Below are 27,224 nucleotides of genomic sequence, written 5' to 3'. Positions count from 1 at the left end.
CGCCATGTGCGGGGCACGGACAGCAATGCCACACGGTGGAGCGCCCCCCAACCCCGTTCTGTCTCTGAGCCTTGGTCGCACCAACTGTTAAAATAGCAACCGGACGTGACTGAACAGTTTTATTATGACTTTCCTCTTTGCTTCTCCCAAAAGAGTTATTTTCCTGAGACCACTCTGCCCCGCGCACTCTATGGTCGCTGGGTTCCTCCTCCTCCTCTTGCAGGGGCGGGTCGGTCTTCTAGAGGTGCGGATACCTTTGAAGGTAAGGGATGCTGAGCTGAAAGCGGGGGGTGGGGGGGGGCGTGTGCGCGCAGCAGTAGCAGTGAAGGGGAAAGGGGAGCTGGGGTGGGGAGGGGGGTACAGAACTTCGGAAGCATTCGTGGGGGTGCCTTTTATTGCGCTTAATTGAGACCGCTCGCCGGTAGGACATGTGAGCCCCCAGGAGAAAGTGCCTCTGAACTCGCTCAGAGTGCATTTCCCACGCCGAAAAAAAGTCACAACTCATAAGGGATTGGGGGGGGGTGAGAGAGAAAAGGGCAGCTGGTGTAGAGCGCCGTGCGTGTTTGTTCAGTTTCCTCAGAAGTAAGTCCTATTGTCAGTCACTGAGGGTTACTCCCGAGTAAGTTGCAGAATTGCAGCCCATAGGCAGACAGCGCTCTACGCCCCCCCCCACCGCCACTTCTTGTAGTGGTATCTGTTGGTGGGTTTTACAAGGGGTGGGGGTTTTATTAATGTAAATTCAAAAGTACAAAGAAGAAAACATAATCATAGGAGCAGTGCAGAGATAGTATTTTCCAAATAAATAGATAGCAGATAATGAGAGGAAATAAAGGCAGAAAAACACATCATGAAAGCCAAATTTCATGACTTGGTGGCATGTTTGTATAGCTGAATCTGGCACAAAAAAATCAAATCCTACCAAACCTGTTGCTTGATTCTCGAAAGGAATGCTGAGATGTCGATCCTGGGGCATATCTAGATGGAAGGGTTTGCCTGGGAAGCTCTCCCTTGCAATTCTAACGGATGTACTCATGTTTTTATTAGCATCAAATACGTTCCCCACAATGTACTGTATCTGCTTGGGATGAATCATGCTCCCTCTGTACCTCCTCTGCTGCTGTCTCCAATGCAAGTCAGAACTGAGAAAGGAGGGTTTTTTGTCATTTGTTCAAGTTGTGGGCTATATGTTTACGGTATATTGTCAGGGGCCACACAAAGAGATTGGCTGAGGTGCCTCTGCACTCATGCTAACGACTTGTGTAGTCCATATTTGTTTAACGGAGTAGCCATGCTCCCCTCTTGACTATTTTCAATGGAAATAAATATGTATAACTCTTTCTGCTATGTACCTTGGCTCTAACAAAATGTCATTTCTACCAGCATTTCACTAGGACGTTTTGTGCAAGCGGAATACAGTGGTACCTCAGGTTACAGACGCTTCAGTTTACTGACTCCGTTAACCCAGAAATAGTACCTCAGGTTAAGAGCTTTGCTTCAGGATGAGAACAGAAATTGCGTGGCGGCGGCGGGAGGCCCCATTGGCTAAAGTGGTGCCTCAGGTTAAGAACAGTTTCAGGTTAAGAACGGACCTCCAGAACAAATTAAGTTCTTAACCCGAGGTACCACTGTACTCATTTTGACTACTGCAAAAGCCTGTTTGCTTCAGCCTAGCATTCTACAAGCAGCTTTTATTTCTTCCCCTCTAATACATTTGACACTATTCTTTCCCTTCCACTCTTTTCCATCTGCATATAAGGAACTGCTGGGTGCCAAGAACTACGACCTGCTAGCTTTCTACTGCATTAAGGCACATGGCACAACTCTGATGAGGAGAAGAACATGACAGATGTTGGGTTATGGCTCTTTGAGATTTGAACAAAGGTCTTTCGTGGGCTTCCTTCCTAGCACCTTTTAATCTGCTAACTCAGGAATTGGACTAGAATCATTTGCGTGCAGCATGCATCTCCCATCACTGAAGTAGCCTTTGCCACAACCGAATGATTTATTCCTTGTTTCCCCTGATTTCCAAGCCATTATCCCACTCTTCATACCAGGGATAGGGTATTGGCAAAACCTATTGGTGTTTCACAACTTTCTGACTAGTTGCAGGACCTTAGCCAGACCTAGCAGAGTACACACAGAATCCACGGAAGCAATTGGCAACTTGGCTGCAGACAGGATAGACGAAGCAGGAGCCAGGAACTTATAGTTAGGTGTTTATTATATACAGTGGACTATTTACAGGAACAGAACATGGATCTTTAGCTAGCTCTCTCATACATGACTCACAACTCCTACACTGACTGACACACTGAAGTACTGAACTCCAAAACTCTCCACTACCAATTAGTAGGCCATTAATTATCACTCCCTTGAGAGAGCTTGACCAATCAGGGAGCGGTCTCAATGCCTCTGTTATCTCCAGGCAGAGTTACTCCTTCAGATTGCCTTCTGGCTGGCTGCCAAACCTTAATTGACTCTATGTGAGTAGCTGCACGTACACAGTTTCCCAACATAGGGAACTTCCAGAACAGGGGTGCACAACCTGAGACCCTCATAATCCCTGATCACTGGCTAGGCTGGCTGGGGTTGATGGGAGTTGTAGTCCAGAAACATCTGGAATGCCACAGGTTGTGCACCCTGATCTAGATGAGTAACTGTTGAAATAAAAATATATGGCTTCTAGCAAGAAGGCAACTTAATGCCCTATGAACAGGAAAGGACATTAAGTTGCCTTCTTGCTAGAAGTACCCAACGTGGTGCCCTCCAGGTGTTGTTGGACTACAACTCCCATCATCCCTGATTAATGGTAATGCTTGGTAGGACTGATGGGAATTGGAGTTCAACAACTTCTGAAGGGTACCATGTTGGCTACCCCAATTGGCTTTGTGGTTTTTTTACAATTAAGCGGTATATACAGTGTTTAAAAATAAATTACAGGCAGCAACCATTTCAGGCATGCCCAATTGATGCACACTGTGCACGCAAGCATCATGCTGGCTTACACTTGCTCTGCCAATGCCTGTGGGGGTCAGGAAAGGAACCCCCGTGCAAAATGGTGGTTGCCTGTAAGCAATTGGAAAGTGTGTTTGAAGTTGCCTTTTGGCTTTCAGGCCTTCACCAGAGAAGGGATGTCAGGCAGGAACAAAGACTTGCCTGGCTTTTTTTATGTTTGTCTGGCACATAATTTTTTTGAACTGCTGAAGCACCTGGAAGTAAATCTGAGCTCTGCTGAATGTTACGTGGCTTTTAGTGTCACTGTGAGTCAGTCCAGACTTACTGGCCTGATCCTAATGTAGCTTCTCTGTGCTCTGCAGGTGCCTTGCCATCTGCTAAGTTATCAGTGTACCCTTCTATCATCTTAGCTGTGGCTTGCTTTAATTGCAGATCAGAACAGAGTGTACACAGCCCTCCCCAACCCTGGAGCCATCCAAATGTCCTAGAATCCAACTCCCATCGGTCCCAGCAAACATGGTCCATTCCATGGTCAGGAATGGTGAGAGTTGTAGTCCAAAACACCTGGAAGGTCCCAGGTTGTGAAAGCTTGTGGCTGAACCACCTCGTCATAGTTTACCTGCCCCTCCATTGCTATAAGAGGACTCCCCATTCTGATTACACTTTGACAATCCTTGATCATACATCCAGAAGTTAGGCAGAAGGTCCCAGGTTCAAACCATGGCATTTCCAGGTGCGTTTGGGAGCCTCTTCTGCCTGAAACTCTCTTCCAGTCAGTGTAGAGAATATTGAGCTAGATGGACAAATGGTCTAAGACAGTTTCCTATATTCCTAAATCCTCTAGGCATTGCTAGATAACTTCTGTGTTCTATGAAGTATTTAACACACTGCCGGTACTAAATAAACTTCTTGTAATACATGATGACATGTTAATCTTCTTGGCATGGTTTTCTTTTGCCATCAGTCCGTGGCTGGGTTTTTAAATTTTGTATATGTGTAATCAGGAGTGAAGAATCTCTAGTCTTGCTGATGTTATTGGACTCCCAACTCTCATCAACCTGAACCATCATGGCAGTCAGTGATTTGAGGCAGGAAAATTCCAGTGCTTCCCCCCCCCCCTGCCGAAAATTGTGTTTCATAAGTTTATTAGTAACAATGGATAATATTAGGCAAACTTGGCAGCTCCAGAGCTGTAATTAATGTTTTTCAGGTGATTATCCCTAGCAAATTTGCGAGTCAGCATATCACACACAGTTCTTTGGGTTGCTAAAGCTTATTAGTGTGTCAACGGCTTTCAGTACTTTAGTAGTTTTTAAACAATGTAAAGGAAACCCTTGCTATTGTCATTTCATTTTCACAAACGTTCCAGTAAAACATTCTGCAAAATGTAACATTTAAACCACATTAAGTAAGCTTTCAATTTACCCTTCAGATATTTGAGCTCAAATGCTTTTGTGCATCCCTACAAAAGACTGGCACAGAGTACTTTTTGAAATCTTTGCTTACTAAATACAGCTAAAATAAACATGGTGAATTTGACTGCTTGTGGATGGCATCAGAAGATTTTCTGATACAAACCAAAAAAATATGTAAATCACTCAAATCAGTCCATGCAAATTAGCCTGATTTACATAGGTGGTTCCCCCGGCAATTTTCCAATTGGTTTTTTGGGGGGCAAAGCCACATCACTAGTTGTGTGCTGTCAGCCATCCAGACATCTGAACCCTTCATGATGAAACAGCAATTCAACAGTAACTGGATGGTGACACCTATGCTTGCAAACGTAATCAGTTCTCTAGTAAAAGCACCCATAGGTTTTTACTTGTTTATTCCTTTTCATACCTATGCCTAACTTAACAACTTAAAAAACAGTTTGAAGACTCTAATAAATACAGAAAGGCAGCCATTAAATGCTGAAAAACGAGAGAGAGACAGAGCCACCAAAATAATTTAACCATAGCAGTGAATACCACTTTGGAAAATGAGCAACCACTATGGCTCAAAAGCTGCACTAAAAAGGAAAGTTGTGGTCTCCAGGATCCGTGAAATGTTGAGGGTCAGTTTAAATATTACATTAAAGGGGAAGGCACTGGCTTGCTTAAGCCCCTTTCATGGGTGTGGCCCTCCAAACCTCTCGATCTGGCCCTTAAGATTCGCCTCAGGCCACACCCCTTACCAGCCCTACTCTCCACTCTTTTTCCTGACTGAAATTTGCTCAATTGGATAAAAGTTGAAGAGATGTGAGCGGTGTAGAAACCTTGGACTTGTGTGGCTGGAACGTACCAGCCACACAAGAAGTCAATTCTGTTGCTGTGCCTGCTTTTGCTTCTGAACCTACCCAGCACTAGACGCCCTCAAGGGAGGGCCAGTCTTGCTCTATGGATAAAGGTTCTAATTCCGCCTATCTTAACATCTGATACAGGATGAACCAAAAGTAAGTGTACAGGTACTGCTTTGGAATCCACTTTCTTTGTTTTCATCATTCACGATATCAGTAAAGAAAAAAAATCATTCTTTTTTCTTAAAAGTATACCTACTTTTGGGCTACCCTGTAGTATCTCAGAGGAAGGTATGAAATGTGAGCTGAGTGGAACCCTGACCTAGAAAGCGCCTTTGGAGTTGGAGGTGGGTGCATGCATCTATGTTAGTATATACTGCAGTGGTGTTGTAGCTTTGCAGCAGCCCAGTTGTTATACAATATGATCGCATCTTATGCACATTTAACTTGTGCAATTTTAACCATGTGCAGTTGAAATTTCTCATTTTAAGTGCAAGAAAATCAGAGAGCTTCAAATCTCGTTTTGTGCAGGATTTGTTTTGTTTTTTCGTTTTGCCTTGCTGGAGAAGCAAGGCCCTCTCTATGCACCAGGTCTAGGATGCAGTTGCAAGAGTGTGCAGGAACTTGGATTTCAGTGACAGACCTGGGGGGTCTCAAATTTCAGCAGATCCTATGTGGGATGCCAAAATTTGACAAATACCACCCCCTTCCATTCTGCATCATAGTTGCAGCACCCTTGATGGTCTGCAGCCAGTTTAACTGAACCAGCCATACTACCCTAAATTTGCCTCTGCAGATAGCCTTGCCAGGATATCTTGGCAGAGAGATGGGGAAACCAGTTGGAAAGGAGCTTTTAAGCTTTCTGTCTTGGTTAGGGGTGTAAATCTTTTGGTAAGCAAGCTCCAGAAGCCTCAGGTTGCTTGTGCGAGGATAGTTGGTTCCAAGTGTTTGAATATATGTGTTTTTGTTTATATGTGAGACTCTTGGAACCTATCATGCTGTATTTTTCGTAGTCACAGCATCCTCTGTGCAAACAGAGCAGAAAGCCTCTCTGGAGACCTGAAGTCACCATGGCCTTCCTTTTATTTTATTTCATTTTTTCCCCCTTGGAAAGCACTTAGCTCTTTGCTTGCTTTGCTTTTTCAATTTTTTTTTTTTAAAAGCACCAATAAGCTGCCTTGACCTCTGACCAACTTCAGGGAGGGGATATACTGGTAGCTGAAGGACAGTTTCCCCCTCCTTAGATCATCACAGGGAAGCTGTTCTGTTTCTCAGCAGCTTCCCACGGGCTGCAGCTGCACTGCCTTCCTGCCTTTTCCTCAAATTCTGCTCTTGCCCCAAGAATACATGCCCTAGGCATGGCTGGTCCTTTCTGCTGTTTTTGGATTTTCTGACAATTCTTGATCACTCTCCTTTATTCCGTCTCACCTTTCACCTCTTGGGTCAGACCCAGCACAGTCTGTCCCCCTTGAAGCAAGAGTCTCTTGTCCGCACAAAGGAGATGACCACTTCATTCCCTTAAACACTCCAGATCATCACTGAGTTTGTACTTGGTTGGAATGAGCTGCGGATTTCATCCTGCTTATGTTCAGCTGAAGCTCGGAGGTAAACTTTGCTTGACGACAAAGTAATTGCTCAGCCTTTCCCTAAAAAACAAGGAAGTGTTCAGGGATGTTGAGGATAACAGAAAATTTACCTCTGAACTGTTTCTGTTACCTACTGGTCATTGTAAGAGCCATGTTGTTCCCCTTGATTTCTAATTCTAAATTTAATTTGGCAATTTTATCTCCTCAGTTGTGTATATGTTTGTACATTGTATGTAAATTGCCATGATTGGTGGCTGATGCAAATTTCCATCGTTGATCTCTGTGTGTCTGCCAGCCTTTGGCTCCTTAAACATGCTGAATTATTGTAAAGGTTAAAGGTGCATGCAAAATCTCTGGATGTGAGCCACGAGCACCTGGGATCAGTGCCAGCTGGTAATCACTGGACCTGGTGGGGGTAGCCAAGGGGTCGCCAGACGTGTGGTCATTTAGTTCTGCTTTTCTCCCCATTTTCCTCCCTTGCAAAGATACTGTGGGCACTTAAGCAGTGCAGGAGCAAAAATAATGGTTGGGCTCTGCCCAATCTTCCCCTGGTAACCAGCCTCTGATGCATGGAATTGAATATACAGAATCGCCTGGACTGATTAGATCAAGGGCTGCGAGCCCTTTAGCTGTGAAATATATTCAGTCCGTCTCTGGCAACCTTTGATACTGGAACAGTAAAGGTGACAGAGACTGTGTGTGGGGAAGGAGATAACAGCTTTTAACTCCAGGCTCTTGGCAACGCAGGAGAGTCTTGTTGGCAGGTTTGTTGGAGCAAGCATAGGTTTGTAACAACTTTCTGTTCAGTTTCTGCACACGCATTCATGCCCGTTAGGCTCTTGGAATTATAGTCATTCAAATATCTCATTGATGCTTAGAGAAAGTTCATGTCGAAATGAGCAATTCCACTCTTCAGGTTTGTTTTTCTCTCTCTTGAGCTGCTTTCTAGGAATCAAAAGTGGGGATCTAAGAGCTAATTCTGCAGTTTATAGTACTGAGTGCTCTGTTGATTTGTTCCTCTCTTGATTTAACACAAGGATCATATTTTTCTCTGTGTTTTATGTTTGCATTTTACCCATGTGTGAATTAGTTTCTTTTCCCTTTGGAAAGAGTTTTGGGAGCAAATGCATTAGGAGAACATAGCAGAAGTGGTTTTTCTTGCTGTCTTTAATTAAAGGGACTTTTTTATCAGACAAGCTTAAGTTGGCATTGGGGAAAAAATGCAAGCTTTTGCATTTCACAGCACTCTTGGTTAAACAAAACAAGAAAAGGCGCAGAACCTCGGCAATAGAAAGCAGGTGGTTGAAAAATACGTCTTTGCTGCCAACAGGCAATTCACCTGAAACTTGAAAGTTTGCAACTTCTTGTAGCAGCAAAAATCAGTCTGATAAAAGTATATCATGTCCCCTGCTTTATGCTTTGAGAGCAGCATCATAGTCACAGTCTAGCAGGTAACCACTCATTGATAATTGAGAGTCTCAAAGGGTCAGCTTTGAGCAAAGGTAAGACTCATTCTTGCTAACTTAACTGTTGATGATAAATGTGAACTCTGATGTGTATGTTATGCTCTTCATGTGAATTGCTTCATGGTATCTTCTTTGTCAACTCTCTTTAAAAAGCTGTAATAGGAAACTGACTTGTATACAGTTGAACCTTTGGTCTATCTAGCTTGGTTTTGTCTGCACTAACTGGCAGCTGTTCTCCAGGGTTTCAGGCAGGAAACCTATCTGGGGATATCAGGGCTTGAACGTGAAATGCAAATGATGCATCTACCACTGAGCTGCCTGTTACACTACAAACATAGGGAGCTTCCTTATACTATACAGTGGTACCTCGGGTTAAGTACTTAATTCGTTCCGGAGGTCCGTTCTTAATCTGAAACTGTTCTTAACCTGAAGCACCACTTTAGCTAATGGGGCCTCCTGCTGCCGCCGCGCCGCCAGAGCACGATTTCTGTTCTTATCCTGAATCAAAGTTCTTAACCTGAAGCACTATTTCTGGGTTAGCAGAGTGTGTAACCTGAAGCGTATGTAACCTGAAGCATATGTAACCCGAGGTACCACTGTACTGAGTTCATCTACTATACATTGGTTCATCTAGCTGCCTGGCAGTGTGGATCTCAGGGTTTCAGGCAGGGAATTATTCTCAGCCATACCTAGAGATGCTGGGAATTGAACCCAGTTGGTTGTTTTGGTCTGTTTAACTTGGTTCTCGTGTTCTAGTGGTGCTGTACCAACAATGCATATTGTAAACTGCCCCGTGATCCTCAGATGAAGGGCGGTATAGAAATTTAATAAACAACAACAAAATTATAATACGGATAAGATTAAAATGCTGGGAATTGCAGCTGGCCAGTAAATGTACCTAGGATTGAAGTTCTTAGTAGATGAAAGGAGGGTTGGTCCACCCATGAGGCAAGATGAGGTGACCGCCTCAGGTGGCAGAATCCATAGGGGCAGCAGATCAAACCTGCAGTGAATGCATTGCTCAGTATTGCTGCGGCTGCATTCCCCCCTTGTTCCCAGTGTAAATCTTTGTGGTTCATCTCAAGTGCCAAAATGTCTTGAACCAGCCTTGGATGAAATGAATGTTTAGACCCTGCCAAACCTTACATCTCATGCTAGCACGTCACAAAATAATTGCTGTGAGAATGCTTGAATTAGTGTTCTGGGTCCTGCTTTTGGAGTTTTTCTACAGTTATGAGCAACTTTCTGCAGCCCTCCTTCCCCCCCTCCTGTTGTGTTTTCTTTCCATCACTAACATACCAGTTCTGGTTTTTGCCTTGAGCTGAGATATAAAGTCACTTGCATAACTTTGTGAAATACCGCCATAAAGATTAAAATACCTATTTGACCTCTCTGTTGTGTGACCTAAACCAGTAGTCAAGTAAGGATGCTGCTGGCATTGAGAAATCCCTGCTTGGTTGTCACTAGGATTTGGGAAGAGTGGGAGTGTTCTTGCAGGTAGGGACACCACATATGAGAACATGGGAAGCTGCTTTACCCCAAGCCAGACTATTGATCCATCTAACTCAGTGTTGTCTGCACTGACTGGCAGTAGCTCTCAAGGGTTTCAGGCAGGAATCTTTCCCTGCCTTACTTGGAGATGATGGAGATTGACACCTTCTGTATGAAAAGCATGTGTTTAACCACTGGGCTATAATCTGTTCCTCTCTTCCTGAGACCCTGTACAGCTCTGCCAGTCAGAATAGGCAATAATGAACTATATGAACAAGTACTCTGACTTGATAATCTGACAACCCTGTATGTTCCTAAATCCACTTCAGCAGGTGCTTATTTGCAGCCACTCTCTACTCAATCATGTGTCCCAGCAGATCAAGTTAGCAGGACGTGTGCTGCCGTGCCACACCATGGTTCCTAGCATATAATTGCCAGGTGCAGAGGACTGATTGATTGCAGCAGGCCGTTTGCGTGACTATTGCCAGCAAAAGACCCAAGAGCTACTGGCCTAATTCTCTTTCCTGCTGTCATCACACAACCTAGCAGCTGACACACTCAAGTCCCATTACCACCCAGAACAGCAGTCTCCCAATTGCAGTCTGATTTAGCAAGTGTCTGAGATGTGGGTGTGATCATTAACCCACAGCATGGCCTTGTCCTTATCTCTTCATTGCACAGAACTCTTGATTGTTCTAAAGGTTCCCCTCCAGGTGAATGCGGATAAACCCCACACAGGGTTGGTTGGGAGGGAGGTCAGGTATTTTCAGCTGCATGGAATTCTGTTGCACAACAGCCCTGCTTACCTGTTCATATGAAAAGGACAAAACCCAGCAGCAACCCCCCCCCAAATCAGCATCTTGGCTGAGGATGCTGCAGGTTCTCCCCCCCCCAAGAGACCAGCTGCATATCAGGTGGCGCAGCTGTAACCCAGGGTTTCACCCAAAGTGTCTTTCTCTTCTTATATCGTCTCTCACACACAGCTCCTTGCATGCAGAGCGTCAAGCATGAATTGCAGTGTGGTTTCAAAACTCTTTCTAACAATGGCACATGTGAGTGAGGGTCTCTCTCTGTTTGGTCTCCCTTTTCCAGGATGTGGGGTCGTCAGCTGATTCACCTGCTCTCTAGCTCCCAGTGGCTACTGAAGAAAAGTCCCAGATGCCGGGTGCCATGGCTGCTCAACTTCAGGAAAACCCTTCCAAGTCTGACCCGTTGGCATCACACAGCCCCAGAGTCGCTGAAGTGTGCCTGGCAGTTAAACGATGATCACTTGGGTAAGTACGCTGGGGGTGAGGGGCTTTGAAGGGCTGGGACGGATGAAAGTCAGAGCATGTGAGTGGCTTCCTGGGCAAAAGCGCTTCCATTCAAGATGCCAGCCAGCCGTGCTGCTTTCTTAGGACATTCAGTTTTCCCCTCCATGCAGTTAGTCAATCAGCATTCCATGCCTGTAGAGCAAACTCAGCCTTCACTGAGCTGTGTGAGTCCTCTTTTTCTTTAGGGTCTCCCTCCCCCAGAGTTTTTTGTACTTTTGTAAACCTCAGAATTCCCCCAAGCTTGCTTGAAGCTGACTTCTTGCGAGTCAGTTGTTGCCGTCTTGGCTGTGTTGCCATGCACGCTTGCAGAATGTGTTCGTTATTAGAAGGTCACATCCATATTGTGCATTTGAAGCACATTCATGCCACTGTATAATAGTCATGGCTGTGGGAGCTCCAGGTCCTGGGATTCTTTGGGGTTGCTTTAAATGTGTGGGATACATGTGACCTAAATTAACTGCTATTAAATGTTTCTGGCAAAGAATGGGATTTCATTTGGAAGAAAATCCTCCTTATTGTTTCTTGCATTTAGCCAGTGGTGTGTGCATGTGTCTTTCCTAGAGCTGAAATATGGGGATGTCCTCATGCGCTTTGACTACGTCTGGCTACGTGATCACTGCCGCTCTGCTTCCTGCTACAATACCAAGACCAACCAGCGCAGCTTGGACACAGCCAGTGTGGATCTGTGCATCAGGCCAAAGAGCGTCCGTGTGGATGAAACAACACTCTTTCTTACCTGTGAGTCCATGGAGCGTTGTTTTCTGGGGTTTAGACGAGGAGGGAGCAGGGGAGGATGCAGAGAAGGATTTCTCAAGAGCACAACTTGAGTAAAGAAGAAACCAAGAGGCTTTTTCCGTTTACTTGTGGTAAAAGAAGAGGAACCTTGAAGTTCTTTGACCATCTAAAGAAAAGGAACCTGAAAAAGATGGGTTCACACCCGTCTTCATGACTTTGCTAGCGATCCTGATACCAAGAATTTGCTTCTTAAAGATTCCTACAAAGTAATTTTTTTTAATAAAAAAAGAAATCCAACACAGAAGGAGTCCATAGGGTTTCTTAAGGATTTAAAAGTAAGTCATAATAAAATAAGTTCAAATATGGTTCTGTTACAGCCAGAACACTAATAGCAAGTACCGTATTTTTCGCCCCATAGGGCGCACTGGCCCATAGGGTGCACCTAGTTTTTTGGGGGGGAAATAAAGGGAAAAAAATTATTTCCCCCCCAGGCGTGGGGCTGGGGCGGGGGAATCCCGAGCTTCCCCCAACCCCAGCCCCCAGAACAGGCTGCTATCTGCAAGCCGTGGGAGAGCTGCGTGACTTCGTGCAGCTCACCCACGGCTTGCGGAGAGCTGCCCGAAGCCTGGGGGGGCGCTGATCTCAGCGCGCCCCAGGCTTATGGATGCAGGCAGCTCTCCGCAAGAGGGGCGAATGCAGGCTTTTGCTGAAACCTGGAGAGCAAGAGGGGTCGGTGCGCACTGACGCCTCTCTCTCTCCAGGCTTCAGCGAAAGCCTGCATTTGCCCCATAGGACACACACACATTTCCCCTTCATTTTTGGAGGGGAAAAAGTGGGTCCTATAGGGCGAAAAATACGGTAAATAAGACATATCATAAAACATAAATGGTTGTTTTCTTTGTTGCTCTTGTTGACCTTTTGCTGAGGCAGGTCTACAAAATCGGCAAAGAAGCAAAAACAGAAAGGATATTCCTGGCAGGAATCAGGAATTAACGAAGAAGTATTCTCAAATAGTATGCAACTATGATTTTGGATTACAGTAATTAATATTTTTGAGAAACTTAATCACATTTTCCATTTTTCTCAGTTATTATTCTTCAAAACTCAGTAATACTGTCCTGTAAATAGCTTTTGTACTTTAACCATGGGAAGTAGCTAAACCAAATAAGCAACATCATTTCAGCAAACAGCTGATTCCATACTCAAAACCATAAAAATTCTGTAGGACATTTAAACAAATACTTAAGAGCATCCAGACAGGCAGTGTTAACTATGTGCACAATTTAAAATTATTATACCTTCTTCTTCTTTGAATCCATTTAGATGTTATCTTAAATATTGATCAATTATTGAGCTTAATTGTTGGTATCGCCTTCTCATAGGAATCCATTTAGATGTTGCCTTATATAGTCATCAAGTTTCCATTCTCGTTATACACCTATCCAATTGCAACTTCACACATTCTCACACCCTCATACTGTTTCACGTGTTCTTGGATTAAAAAGCAAGCTTAATTGTCAAAAGTAGGTTTAATCAAAATTTGCTATTAAATAATACAAATAGATATAAATAGATCCTAAAAATAGACCCTTTCCTATGTTTATTCAGTTGCTTTTATTGCTTTTTACTGTACTGTATACTATATTTACTAGGCACTTCTGAACTCCTATTAATTTGGACTTCAGGCTTACTTCACTGAGCTGTCTTTCTGAACTGACTGAGCGATATTCTTATTCTGTCTCCTAACAATTCTTAGTACAAAATAACAGCCAAAACCATTTAAAGACTCCTTCTAGTCAATGAGTAACCAGCGTTCATGGGAGACTGCTGGGGTCAAAGGTTGCTGAGAACTCAGCAATTTTTCCCAAGACATAGGCTTTCGAGCTTCAGCAAATGTCACATACCACGTCGCTGCAGACAAATGTCCAATAAGGATTTTTATTTAATAGCAAAATAAATAAACAAAAACAAGTAAACCAGTCACACCCTTTCACAGCAAAAGCTTCTAGACTTACAAACTCAGAAGCAGTGTTAAGAAAACAAATCTCCATTGATGAAGCACCACAACCAGTCTAAATCACAGCAGCACAGAATTTGAGCCCCACCTTTATACTTCCTTGTCTCTCCTCCTATGACTATTAATTTTCATTCTTAAAATGGCAACGGGTCTTAAAATATCCAGCATTATTTCCTGCTTTTGATGATTCCGCCCATGCATGAAACCTATAGCTCCTTGGGCATTCTGTTGTTCCAGGTATGATTTGCGCGTGTTTTTAGAAAGATTAATCACCTCCTTGTTTTTAACGACATAATGTGCTGTTAGCTGCTTGGTTACAGGAAATTGATATTTGGAAACTTCAACAGAACATCAATACATCCTCTAGTCTCCTTCTATTTAATATTTAGCTAGTACCTAATAACTAAAAAGTAATTTCTTACTTAGGTAAAGCATAATACAGAGGTTTAATTCTTAGAGAACAGCCCTAGAAGAGACCCTGTGATCGTTATATGCGTTTTCCTGTATCCACATAAGCTGATAAGAGTCCTGCTGTGTTTAAGCCAAAAGCCCAACTCGTCCAGCATTCTGTTCTCACAGGGCCCAACCAAACGCCTATGGGAAGCATGCAAGCTTCTCCCTTGATTAAGTGTTGTTTTGAGAAGAAGCCCTTCTGTAAACCGAGGGCATGAGAAATAACTGCCCTCGGGCTGGCTCTGGTTTTAGATGAAAGTGAAGTTGTTACTGCTTATTTACTTGGATTGAATATTTTCATTAAAAATATACAAGAACAACAAGATCAGCAAGTTTGGTCATTTCAGCCATATGCTAAACCTTATCAAACCAAACCACTCTTTCAGTATTTCATTCAGTTTTGTTTTATTTTTAAAACTCATGTTCTACTTTATTCTGCAAAGAAGCTAAAAGTAGTAAAGGCAAAACAAGCATAAGCCCCAGAAAATCCCAACGTGCACTCAAAATAACCTCAGTATGCAACCAAATTCCAGTTGCATAAATCTAGGCGTAGAACCAACCCAGGAAAATATTGAGGAGTTAATGCAGGACTTCTTCACATAGAAGAAGGTGAGCCTTTAGGTTTGATCAGGACTGGGGAGCCTGTGGCTTTTTCTGTTGTTTAGAGTCCAGCTTCCATCACCCCTGATCATTGGTTGTGCTGTCAGGGGCTGATGGAAGTTGGAATCCAACAACATCTGGAATCCCAACAACAGCTTTCCCTAGCCCTGGGTTGCATTGACGCTACATAGAAGATCAAAGGATTGCACAAAAGGCTGCTGGAAGAAACAGACTGTGGACTCTCTGTGTGTTTCTCTCTCTTTTTCTCTGATCATAAAAGGCTTACCAGTTACCCAGATCTGCCTTTATCATTTCGAAAAATGTTTGCACTAATCCTGTCTGTCTCCCAGGGCCAGATGGCCACGTGACGAGGTACGGGTTGGAATGGCTGCTGAAGAACAGCTACGAAGGGCAGAAGCAGCAGGTCATGCAGCCACGCATTCTCTGGAATGCTCAGATCTACCAGGAAGCCCAGGTGCCCTCAGTGGAGTGCCAGAGCTTCCTGGAGACCAACGAGGGCCTGAGAGAGTTCCTGCAAAACTTCTTGCTCTACGGGATCGCATTTGTGGAAAACGTCCCCCCAACCAAAGAAGACACTGAGATCTTAGCAGAGAGGATCAGCTTGATCAGGTAACTGTGTGGGTGTTTTGGTAAGTGGAAATATGTCAGGTGCTTGCCTGGGTTGGGTCACAACACTGCTGTACTTCTCCTCTGACTGAGCTGAGAAAGGAATGTAGCATTCCGGAGTCTGCAGCCTTTGCATTCAGCATCTCCTGCTGATGCTCATAGGGCTGGAAAGAGACTCGGAAGCATTGACCTCTGACCCTGCAGAAGTTGTTGGACTCCAGCTCTCATCAGACCCAGCCAGTGGCTATGGATTATTTTAGTCCAGAGACCTATGAAGTGCTGCATCTTCTCCACCCCTGTGTTAAAAGAATTTAGGCAGGACGAGAGTTGCAAAGCACTTTATATATCCAAAGAAGGGTACTTTTTAAAAAGCACATTTTATTTATTATCTTGCAAAGCACCTTCTAAATGCAAAATGTGTGTTCTACCACTGAGATATGGTTTAATCCAGCCTTCAGATGCCTGGTGCCCTCTAGGTGTTTTAGGCTGCAATGCCCATCAGCTCCTGTGCTAGATGAGGCTGATGGGAGTTGCAGTCAAAAAAAATCTGGAGTGTTCCAGGTTTGTTTAGTCCTTGTCTACCTGCATCAGTTGCATCTGGGCCGTGGTGGTTGTGGCATTTCTTCTCATGCACTAGATAATGTGCTCCATGCTGATGTCTATTGAGGATTATTGTGTGGCTGCGCAGAACTGGGGGGAAATGTTTCTTTTTCTTCCTGCTCACAATAAAGAAGGTGGGGGGAAGAGTACCATCTTTTCCTTTAGCATTTGTTCAAGAGCTGCCGGAGCTGAGCATAGAACAAGGAGCAAGTTCTTTTGGCAGGCTGGGAACATTTTAGTGTTCACGCCAATCACTGCTTCCTGTTTTCCCTGCAAAGGTTAGGAGAAACAGCTTCAGCCCCTGGAGACCCAAAGACCAAAGCAGTGCTTGGGACGTCAGAGGAAAGTACAAGGAATGTTTCTCTTCTCCTCCCCTTCCAATTTAAACTGCAGTTGTCAGGCTGACCCTGGATTGCCCTGGGGGATTAGGAAAGAAGGGATTTATACCAGCTGCCTGCCTGCCGGCTCCCTTTCTCTCCAGCCTGGAAGTGGCCTGAGCAGCCTCTTTGGCCTGGGAGCTTCTAGTCTGTCTTGCTGCTGTGTCTGATAATTGTTCCTTTCAACCCCTCCCATGTGTGGCTTGTTCTTAAGGCTGGATTCTCTTTTCATCTTCTCAAATCCACCCAGATTCTTTCTCGCTTTAGTAAATATTATTACTTCTGAAAGATTGGCATGTGCAGGCAACATTCGGACTTGCTATCCTTAACCCCAGAAGGAAATTCAGGGCTGGGTTCAGAGAGAAATAGCTGAAGTAGAGAAATAGCTGATTGCGGGTGTTTAGATAAGCAGAGGGAGACCCTCTTGGCAGTTCCATCACACTCAGAAGTTCAGTGGCCCAGGAAAGGGCATTCTCTTTGACAGCCTTTTAAGCTGTCTGGAACCTTCAAGATATTGTTTCTGCCTTATGCTGAAGACACTCCTCTTTTGCCCAGACTTTGATACCCGAGATGTGTATTTTCAGGAACTCACCTGTTCTTGTAATTTATTTATCTATTTGCCCCTTCGTCGAAAGATCTAACTCCATGCACGCTTCCAAGTCCATGGAAATTACGTCTGAGCAAGCATAGATAGAATTGGTCTGCGCAGGTGTTGCTTCACCTGCCCATTCGCATGAATTATCATCAGGCCCACCTGCAGTGGCTTTAGTGGTTGGTGCCAACACAGAGGCCTTTATGTGTGTGCTTCTCTCTCTCTCCTTTTCCAGGGAGACTATCTACGGCAGGATGTGGCACTTCACCTCTGACTTCTCCCGGGGAGACACAGCCTACACCAAGCTGGCTTTGGACCGTCACACAGATACCACTTATTTCCAGGAACCCTGTGGGTATGTTCCAATGGCCTAAGAGGCAGGGACTGACATGAGTCACAAATGCACTGCTCCTTTTTGTCATGATTAGGTTTAAGCACATTATTATGTTTAATACTTCTATCCCGGTTACATCTTTAGAACAGCCTACATTGGGCTTCCATCCAAGCGTTGTCTAGGTGATTAAGTAAGTAATGCAGATGTATTTTAAGTTATCCTGAGGCCTGAATTGCTTAACAAATTTACATGGCCCATCTAGTCGAGCATCCTTTTTCTCATAGCGGCCAAGCAGATGCCTGTGGTATCCCAGGGAGCAGAGCATGAGCACAAGGGCAACTCTCCCCTCCTGTGGTTTCCAACAGCTGGTATTGCTGCCTCTGACTGTGGAGCGAGAAGCCATTGATAGCCTTCTCCTCTATGAATTTGCCTAATCCTCTTTTAAAGCCCTCCACCACTGCCTCCTGGGAGAGAGAGTTCCATAGTTTGACTCTGAGCTGCGTGAAACACTTTTTTTAACCTGTGCTAAATCTTCCAATAACTACCCCATTCCCACCCCACCTTACAGGGTTCAGGGAACCCACCCTGCCAGAGTAGTCAGGTTCACTTTACCTCAACAAATGCTGTAGAGTTTGTGGGGCATTCACATTTTGAGTCTGCTATGACTTCAGTCACTGTCAGTAGGGCAGGCTCCCCTGAGCTCATTAACAGTGGCTGCACCTGCAATTAGGAGCCAGCCTATTAAGAATCCCAGGAAGCTGTTTTTACATCAGTTAGAGACGTAGCTCAGTGGTAGAGGATCTGCTTTGCACGAGGAAGGTCCCTGGTTCAACCCCTGACGTCTCTAGGTAAGGCTGGGAGAGAACCCTGTCTGAAACCCCAAGAGCTGCTGCCAGTCAGTGTTGACAGTACTGAGTTAGATGAACCAATGATCTGCCTTGGTATAAGGTATCAGATCAAACTACTTTCCCATCTAGGTCAGTAGTGTCAACTCTGTGGCAGTGGTTATCTAAAGGTCCTTCGCATCACCTGCTTCTTGATTATTTTTGAAAGGAGTACAGTGAAGAACGGAGGGACACGGGTGGTGCTGTGGGTTAAACCACAGAGCCTAGGACTTGCTGATCAGAAGGTCGGCAGTTCAAATCCCTGCGACGGGGTGAGCTCCCGTTGCTCGGTCCCTGCTCCTGCCAACCTAGCAGTTTGAAAGCATGTCAGAGTGCAAGTAGATAAATAGGTACCACTCCGGCGGGAAGGTAAATGGCGTTTCCGTGTGCTGCTCTGGTTCGCCAGAAGTGGCTTAGTCATGCTGGCCACATGACCCGGAAGCTGTATGCCGGCTCCCTCGGCCAATAAAGTGAGATGAGCACCAAAACCCCAGAGTCGGCCACAACTGGACCTAATGGTCAGGGGTCCCTTTACCTTTACCTTTACCTTTACCGTGAAGAATGCAACAGCACAGGGCATCAAGGGACTCCCCAGCTGTGATCATCTCTTCCAGCTTCTCAGAGTGCTTCAGAAAACCAACAGGAAACTAAGCAGTCCTGCCTTTATTACCAGTGACAGCAGTTTGATGTTTTTATTACCCAGTTACGTGAATTTCAAAACCTGGCCATCACCCTAATATAGCCACATTGCAGAGAGCTCTAGTATAGAGGAATTTAAGTCCCTTTAACCTGTGGCAATTCCAAACAGCCTGAGCCTGCTTGAATAGCGTTCTGAACAGGTCCTGCAAACATTGACGTTGGACAAGATTTTGGGAGAACGTATCCAGCACAGAGACTGCGAAGTTTAAAATCTCTCTAAGGGTAAAAAAAAAAAGAAGTTAAAAAGCTGAGGATGCACCATTATATTCACCGCTATATGTAATATGTTATGATCAAAAAACAAGAAGCAGGTTTCTAGACCTCAAGATAGTAAAGGGAAACAAAAATGCTTTGTAGAATCTCAGAAGCCAGCTGAACTTCAGAGACCTTGCAATATTAGTTTTGCCCCTTCTAATAACTAACAGAAGCAATAGAGAGGGAGAGCGTTTAAACACATTTCTCTACATAAATAGACAAGTGGACAGGAACTGTAGGTTGCTGGCATAGTCTGTGTTTTATATACAGAAGGCTTAGGTCCAGGTCCATTGCAGGCCTATATTATTTAGGCCAATTCCAAACTAGATGCAGCAGTGGAAGTTTTAGCCTTATTCCCTAACTAAATCCAGGTGACTGAACCAGGTGCATATGAGAGGCATTCAGTGGTTTGCATCCAGAAATGCAGATTCAGTAACCTTTTGGCAGCAACCTGAAGTCTGATGTTCCAGGAGCCCAAAGCAAGGAGGAACCAGGTGCTGAGTTGAGATACCCTCTGTATCAGGGAATGGATGCTGTGCTTTCTACTCATTTCCTCCCAGGGGCTAGACTTCTTTTAATGAGCCAGGAGCCAAATCGGTAATGACAAGAGTAATGTCAAAAACAGCAATGGGGAACCCCTGGCCCACAGACCTAGTTATGCCTGTTAGGCCTCCCCATTTGGCCCACCAAGCCTTACCTACCTGCTCTACACCTGATGCCACATATGACATGGCTGAGCCAAAAGAGAGGTTGTAGGCACTGCCAGTTAGCTGATCAATGGTGTCTGAAAAGCCCTGTGCATGGGGCTTTGAAGCACCAACACGCAGCTCATTTTCCATGCTTAACAGAGCACAGGGCTTTGCTTTTCACCTGCACTATTTGGTTTCAAAGCACACAGACAAGAATGTGAATCTGACATTGTGATTGGCAGGTGGCCGGCTCTGCTCATCTGTTATATTGGGGGCAAGGAGAGAGATAAGAATTCTAACTGTTGGCCAGCTCTAGTGTCCCACACCTGGTTTAGAACAAGGCCACTGCAAAGGACCACAAGAGAGTTTGTTGATCTGACCTGTCAGGCCACTCTTAGAGCCACAGCAGAATCACTTTCCAGGCTACATTCAGTTTCCCTGTTAATTTCCACATTATATTTGAACTTTCGCATGACATAAAGGCCATTTCTAGAAATCAAGTGAAACATAGTGGAAGTTTGGTGCTCATTTCCATGTTAATTACTTCCAGAACAAAATCAGCATGCAACTGCATTAACCCAGAAGATCGTGGGAGTAATTGGGAAAATTTGGGGTGATAATGCCAGCCTACATTTCTTTCCTGTGGTTTCCATGGGGAAATGGAAGTACACATGCAGAAAGAGTGATTTTCTACAATAATGTCCATAGTTGGGTCACACCACACCCGGTGACATTTAGCACAACGTTTAGCTGGTACAGTATATTGGTCAAAAAGCCAAAGTTCCATATTGCAACAGGTAATGCATTGTGAAAGGAACAATACAGGAGCATTAACAGGATACCCCCCCCCCCACATCTGAATGTACTTATTGCCACCAAGTGACCGGCTCCTTCCTTGCCCTCCACAGCATCCAGGTGTTTCACTGCCTCCGGCACGAAGGGACAGGTGGTCGTACATTGCTTGTGGATGGCTTCTACGCAGCAGAGCAGGTGCTCCAGCAAGCCCCGGATGACTTTGAGCTCCTCACCAAGGTGCCACTGAAGCACGAATATATCGAGAATGTGGGGGGCTGCCACAACCACATGATTGGGGTTGGCCCTGTCTTGAATGTCTACCCCTGGAACAACGAGATCTACTTGATCAGGTGAGATGGCCAGTGTCTGCCCTGGTCTTTGCAGCACCACAGAGCACTCCAAGTGAACAAAGCTAGAGGTGGACTGAGGCCATTTGAGCCTCTGTCGCCAGTCCTAGGCTTCACCTCCTTTGTGATAGCTACAGTCCTTAAAGGGGCTACACTTGGGCCTGTGGACAGGCAGTTCTTCTCAGGCCCAGGGAAAGCACCTGTGAGGGTCCTGGATCTGTCGTTGAGGAATCTGGTCCAGGGGTGCTCTTGCACACCAGACTCCAGTTTAGCAGCCCCGCTGGTCTCCAGCATCAGGCTTTGTGTCAAGAACCCATTCTGGCTCCTTAGGGGGTGACTCTGCAACCTCTTACTTGGTATGCTGGGTGCTGCTGGATTCTAGGGTTGTGACAACATCAGTTGGAGCAGTTTGTGTTCATGCAAACATGGTCAAATTGCATGTTCCACCACCAGAAGAGATACCCAAGTGATTTAACCACCAGTACCTCTTCCTGGGAAGCACTGGGAATTGTAGTTCTGTGAAGGGAATAGTTGTTCTCCTAAAAACTCAGCACACTTACCAAACTACAGTTCCCAGGATTCTTTGGAGGAAGCAGTGACTGTTTTAAAGTGACACCATACTGCTTTAAATGTATAGTGCAGATGAGGCCTTAAGCAGTCAGAGTTCAGCCAGAGCTGAGCAGGGATGTGATCCTAGATATATCTACAGTCCTTGTTTGTTCCTCTAGCCATCCCAGCAAATAGTCCTGTACCAGAGCCCAGGCAATGCTTCATTGTGGATCTTGTGCTGATAAAATAGTTACCACTTTATTACGGAATCTGGCTGGTCAAGAAGGAAAATCAAGTTGTGCTGCAAAATTACCTTCCCCTGGCAAGTTCCTACTGAATGACCCCCCAAAAAATTAACGTTTGCTTTTTTAAAAAAATCACAGGGGTGAAGCTACTAAAAGATGCACCATTTGAGCAAATTTACTGGCTGTGCACACCTTACACCATTCCTGTACTTCCCCGTAATTTCTGCAGAAAACCCAAGTCCAATTTATGTGTGCACAGGTATAGGGAACTTTTGGCTTCACAGATGTTCCTATACTACAGTTCCCATCATTCATGACCATTAGCCTTACTGGCTGGTGGAAACTGAAGCCTTAACAACAGGCTCCCTTCATCTGATATACACAAAGCGTTTGCTCCCACTGATAAATAGATATCACTTCTAGCAGTCATGCCCATGCGGATCCTTAGAGACTTACTGGTTCCCATGTGGGGATTGCAATCCTTAAGTAGTGCACTGTGGATGTTCCCTTCTGCTGCTTTATTTTAGGTACAACAACTACGACCGAGCCGTCATTAACACGGTGCCTTATGACACTGTGCACCGCTGGTACAGCGCACACCGCACTCTCACCGCCGAGCTAAGGAGACCAGAGAATGAGCTCTGGGTGAAGCTGAAGCCGGGCAAGGTAAAGTCATGGCAAGCAGATTGGCATGTGGCTTTGGTGTGGAGGCATTTGGTACTAGCAGCTCAGAGTTAAGTGCTCTTCCACTGCTAAACTACAGAATTAGCCCCCAGAAGAAGTAGAGATTGCAAGCAATTTGGATGGCACTAACAGAGGGTTAAAGGGACGTGGGTGGCACTGTGGTCTAAACCACAGAGCTTAGGACTTGCCGATCAGAAGGTTGGCGGTTCGAATCCCCGCGACGGGGTGAGCTCCCGTTGCTCAGTCCCAGTTCCTGCCAACCTAGCAGTTCGAAAGCACGTCAAAGTGCAAGTAGATAAATAGGTACCGCCCTGGCGGGAAGGTAAACGGTGTTTCCGTGTGCTGCTCTGGTTCGCCAGAAGTGGCTTAGTCATGCTGGCCACATGACCCGGAAGCTGTCTGCAGACAAACACCGGCACCCTCGGCCTATAGAGCAAGATGAGTGAGCAACCCCAGAGTCGGTCACGACTGGACCTAATGGTCAGGGGTCCCTTTACATCTACTAAAAGAGGGTTGGACGTGTTCACAGAGGAGAGAGCTATTCATGTCTCTTAGTGACAACAATGGCTGTGTTCTACCCCGACTGCCAGAGCCTCTGCCACTTGCTAGGAATCGCAGGTGGGGAGAGGGCTGCTCTGGTCTTCCCTGCAAGCTTCTCATAGGCATCTGGTTGAACACAGTGATAGCAAGATGCTGGACTTGTGGTGCTTTTTTTGGCTTGATCCAGCAGGGCTGTTCTTCACTTTGTGTCCAACCTCTTCCATGCAGGAGGGCAGAAATATATGTGTGCTACATCTGAACCATCCTTGTTATCTCTTTCAAGTATCTCAAGGGAAACATGAAGGGAACATACTGAGGCTCCCAGCACTAATTTAACACCAAACTAACATCTGCTCAAGAGTGAAGTGGGCAACAGATACTCAATTCTCTGTATAAAGTAGCTTTTTATGTTCATATTGTGGGGAACTTCAAATCCACGGGCCAGTTTAGCCCATGAGGCTGTACACCCCTCTGTCCAAGGTCTGACATCATATGTGGCATAAGGTGTAGAGCAAGGAAAGATGTGGCTCAGATTGGGGCTGCTCTCAGCCCCCGTCAGTTGAGGGTGCTGAGAGGGAGACCTTCTGAAGTCATCCTCTGATGATGGTTATGGTGATAATTTATTATTTATATGCTGCCCATCTTGACTGGGTTGCCCCAGCCACTCTGGGTGTCTTCCAACAAAGTAAAAGCATTTAGCACAGTAAAACATCAAATATTTAAAAACTTCCCTATGCAGGGCTGCCTTCAGATGTTTTCTAAAAGTCAGATAGTTGTCTGTTTCTTTGACATCTGACAAGAGGGCGTTCTACAGAGCGAGCGCAAATGCCAAGAAGGCCCTCTGTGATGTCACAAATGACTCGAGATGATTGACAGGTGTGTGGACCCACCCACCTTTCAAAGTTGGGGTGAAGGGAGAAAGGAGCCAGCTGACTTCCCCCCATCGTTGCTGTAATAAGTAGCCCATCATGACTACACACAGTTTTATTTTTATTATTATTATTATTATTATTATTATTATTATTAATTATTATTATTATTAATTTATACCCCTCCCATCTGCCTGGGTTTCCCCAGCCACTCTGGGCAGCTTCCAACAAAATATTAAAATACAGTGGTCTGTTAAACATTAAATCTTCCTTAAACAGGGCTGCCTTCAGATGTCTTCTAAAAGTCTGGTAGTTGTTTTTCTCTTTGACATCTGGTGGGAGGGTGTTCCACAGGGCGGGTGACGCTACCGAGAAGGCCCTCTGCCTGGTTCCCTGTAACTTGGCTTCTCGCAGTGAGGGAACTGCCAGAAGGCCCTCAGCTCTGGACCTCAGTGTACGGGCAGAACAATGGAGGTGGAGACGCTGCTTCAGGCATACTGGACCGAGGCCGTTTAGGGCTTTAAAGGTCAGCACCAACACTTTGAATTGTGCTCGGAAACGTACTTCTAGAGCACAATATACATCAGGAGGCTTAGTTTGGTCAGAATCGGGTATACACGTCTAGTAAATACATTACTTGTGGTCAATGAGCCACCATAGCCACTAGAGGGCTATAAAAACTTGTGTTCCAGGCTTTTTCATAGAATCATAGAGTTGGAAGAGACCACAAGGGCCATCGAGTCCAACCCCCTGCCAAGCAGGAAACACCATCAGAGCACTCCTGACATATGGTTGTCAAGCCTCTGCTTAAAGACCTCCAAAGTAGGAGACTCCACCACACTCCTTGGCAGCAAATTCCACTGTCGAACAGCTCTTACTGTCAGGAAGTTCTTCCTAATGTTTAGGTGGAATCTTCTTTCTTGTAGTTTGGATCCATTGCTCCGTGTCCGCTTCTCTGGACTCTCATACCCATGTACTGTCTGAAACCAAAGGGGCTCATGGGTTGCCAGATGCAAAATATATTGGCATTATTTTCAGCTTTCCTACCCCCCACTAAGAGAGTTGTAATGCAAAGCTGTGCAGACAACCCTGGGTTGGGTGGACATATCTTCTGACCCTTGTATAAAGCAGCCTCTTCACTTGTCTTCCATTTCCAAAAGAATGGGGGAGACGAGCTACATGTCTGTTCCTGCTAAGATTACCTAACCAGACGCCAATGATGTAACAGGTATAGGAAGAGTCTTGCAGCGTGGACACAAATTTCCCATTCGTTCTTTCTGCAGGCCCTGTTTGTGGACAACTGGCGAGTTCTGCACGGCCGGGAGTCTTTCACAGGTTACCGCCAGCTCTGCGGCTGCTACCTGACGAGAGATGACGTGCTGAATACAGCCCGCTTCCTGGGGCTACAAGCCTAGCTTGACCTGGGCTTCCGGAATTTAGGGAATTGCGGATCCAGGAATGAGAGAGCTTTGCGCAATATACCTCACAGACTTGACCTTCTGCTCGCAAGAGGAGGAGAGTTCCCCATGGGATTACTTGATTGTCAGCCAGCCCATGCAGTTTATTTGCCTTTCCCCCCACCCCACACATACACTATCCCAGTTTTTTGGTCTTTTGTTGTTCAACTCCCTTTGGCTTTCACGGCACAATGGACACATTTGGTGCAGGAAGGAAAGTCCACTGCAGCACTCGAGGTGCCAGATCTTGTTGTGCCTTTTTGCTGTTGTAACTGAACTATAATGCTAACTTTGGTCAGTGGGCATTTTTTACACTGGCACTCCATAGTTTTGCTGACCACAGGACTAGTGAGTGTCCTTAGAAGTGTGGGGAGAGAACTCTCCACCCAACACCAGTCTTCAAACACCTTCAAAAATACACAAGTGCCAGGTGTTGGAAGCTTTTAGGGCTGTCCCCATTGCCTGCTGATGGCTCAAACTTGCCATATTGATAGGAAAGCAGCTACAGGAAATTTTGTGGCGAGGGAGGAGAGCTGCATGGCTAGGGCCAGGTAGTTATGCTGGGGGTCCTTCTTTACCAGAACTGCAAACGACAGTTTGTGCGCAGTGATATCTTCCCCTTCCCCATATCCTGCATTGTTTTTCTTTTGCCATGATAGCTCCTCCTAGTCCATATTTTGGTTCTTGAATATTTTGTTTTTTGCCTTGTGCTTTTTCTTTTCTTTTCTTTTCTTTTCTTTTTGCTTTAGCCTTCCAAGGATTTACTCCTACTTCGTTGATAGCCTCTCACCTTGTGAGCAATAGGAAAGTAATTGAATTAGGAGCAGTGGCACTGTCAGGGCAGGACTCTGGGGCAGAGGTCATGGTCCCTACAGCAAAATGAGCATGGAGGCCGACAGACATGGCAGCAGGACTGACTTTCCACGTTTTTGAAGTTACTGGAACAAGATGAATGACCATCTAAAGTGAGGAAGGGGTTCCCAGCTGTGGTTTCTTTGGTTTAAAAAAATAGAGGTGCTGGTACTCATATCTAGTACCAAGGATGCCAGAACAAAACAAGGCAATGTTCCTCCATACAGGTGGGGAAAAGCACTGACTTCCCATAAGACCAGTGGTGGGCCGACGTTTGGGGGGCCCTGATGCTTGCTCTGTTATGGGGGGGCCCTTTGCAACCAGGTATGGGTAACCACGGTTGTCTTCCTCAATGGGGTTGTTTCACGACAATCACTGCAATTAAAAAATAATAATTCAACTACTGCATCTCATATTTTGATTGAAATTCCTATCCCGCGACACTCCACCTTTGCAGCGTTTGTGCTACTGACTCTCAAAATTTGGGATTGTTGAAAAAGTAATTGATTTGACTTGTGCAGCTGCACTAAAGTCCCTTCTGGAGCCCCTCTGGGATTAAGGGTCCTGAAGCTTAAGCTTCATTTGTTTCATAGTAGATTGGCCCCTGCATAAGACCATTAAGTCCAGCATCTAAAATTAACCACCAGCACTGCTGTTTCGAGGGAAGGCCTAAAGCAGTTGAGCCCTGTTCCAGAAAATATCTCAAGGGGGGGGGGAGAAACAAAGCCAACTTCCTTAAATTCTGCACTCCTTGAGTTGGGAATCTCTCTGCTGGCTGAGCAACTTACCAGTTTTGTTTTTCTACTATGGGCCTTTCTCAGTAGCTGCCTTTTGTACCAGTAGGAATAGGAATAGCACATGGAGGACACTTCTGCTAGAATTCAAGTGAATGTCTTAAGTGAAGAAACTGTGCCCAACCACCTCACTGCCTATAC

General features: G+C 45.3%; 1 protein-coding gene across 2 annotated transcripts; it reads left to right on the top strand.

Moving 5' to 3' along the window:
• Window positions 1-27,000, top strand: TMLHE (trimethyllysine hydroxylase, epsilon). 2 transcript variants are annotated; one of them, XM_082207585.1, is made up of 8 exons: window positions 1-262; window positions 10,869-11,050; window positions 11,651-11,827; window positions 15,245-15,524; window positions 17,326-17,445; window positions 20,860-21,096; window positions 22,415-22,553; window positions 25,264-27,000. In XM_082207585.1, the coding sequence occupies exons 2-8, from the start codon at window positions 10,870-10,872 to the stop codon at window positions 25,393-25,395; spliced, it is 1,266 nt and encodes a 421-aa protein (XP_082063711.1). In that variant the 5' UTR covers window positions 1-262; window position 10,869; the 3' UTR covers window positions 25,396-27,000. The 2 variants fall into 2 exon arrangements, with proteins under 2 accessions (XP_082063711.1, XP_082063712.1); XM_082207586.1 differs by lacking the exon at window positions 1-262 and adding an exon at window positions 6,557-6,838.
• The last annotated feature ends 224 nt before the right edge of the window (window positions 27,001-27,224 follow it).

This window comes from Podarcis vaucheri (genome assembly GCF_965113315.1).
Source record: "Podarcis vaucheri genome assembly, chromosome: Z".
Classification (NCBI taxonomy): Eukaryota; Metazoa; Chordata; class Lepidosauria; order Squamata; family Lacertidae; genus Podarcis; species Podarcis vaucheri.
This window is presented reverse-complemented; position numbering and strand designations above follow the sequence as displayed.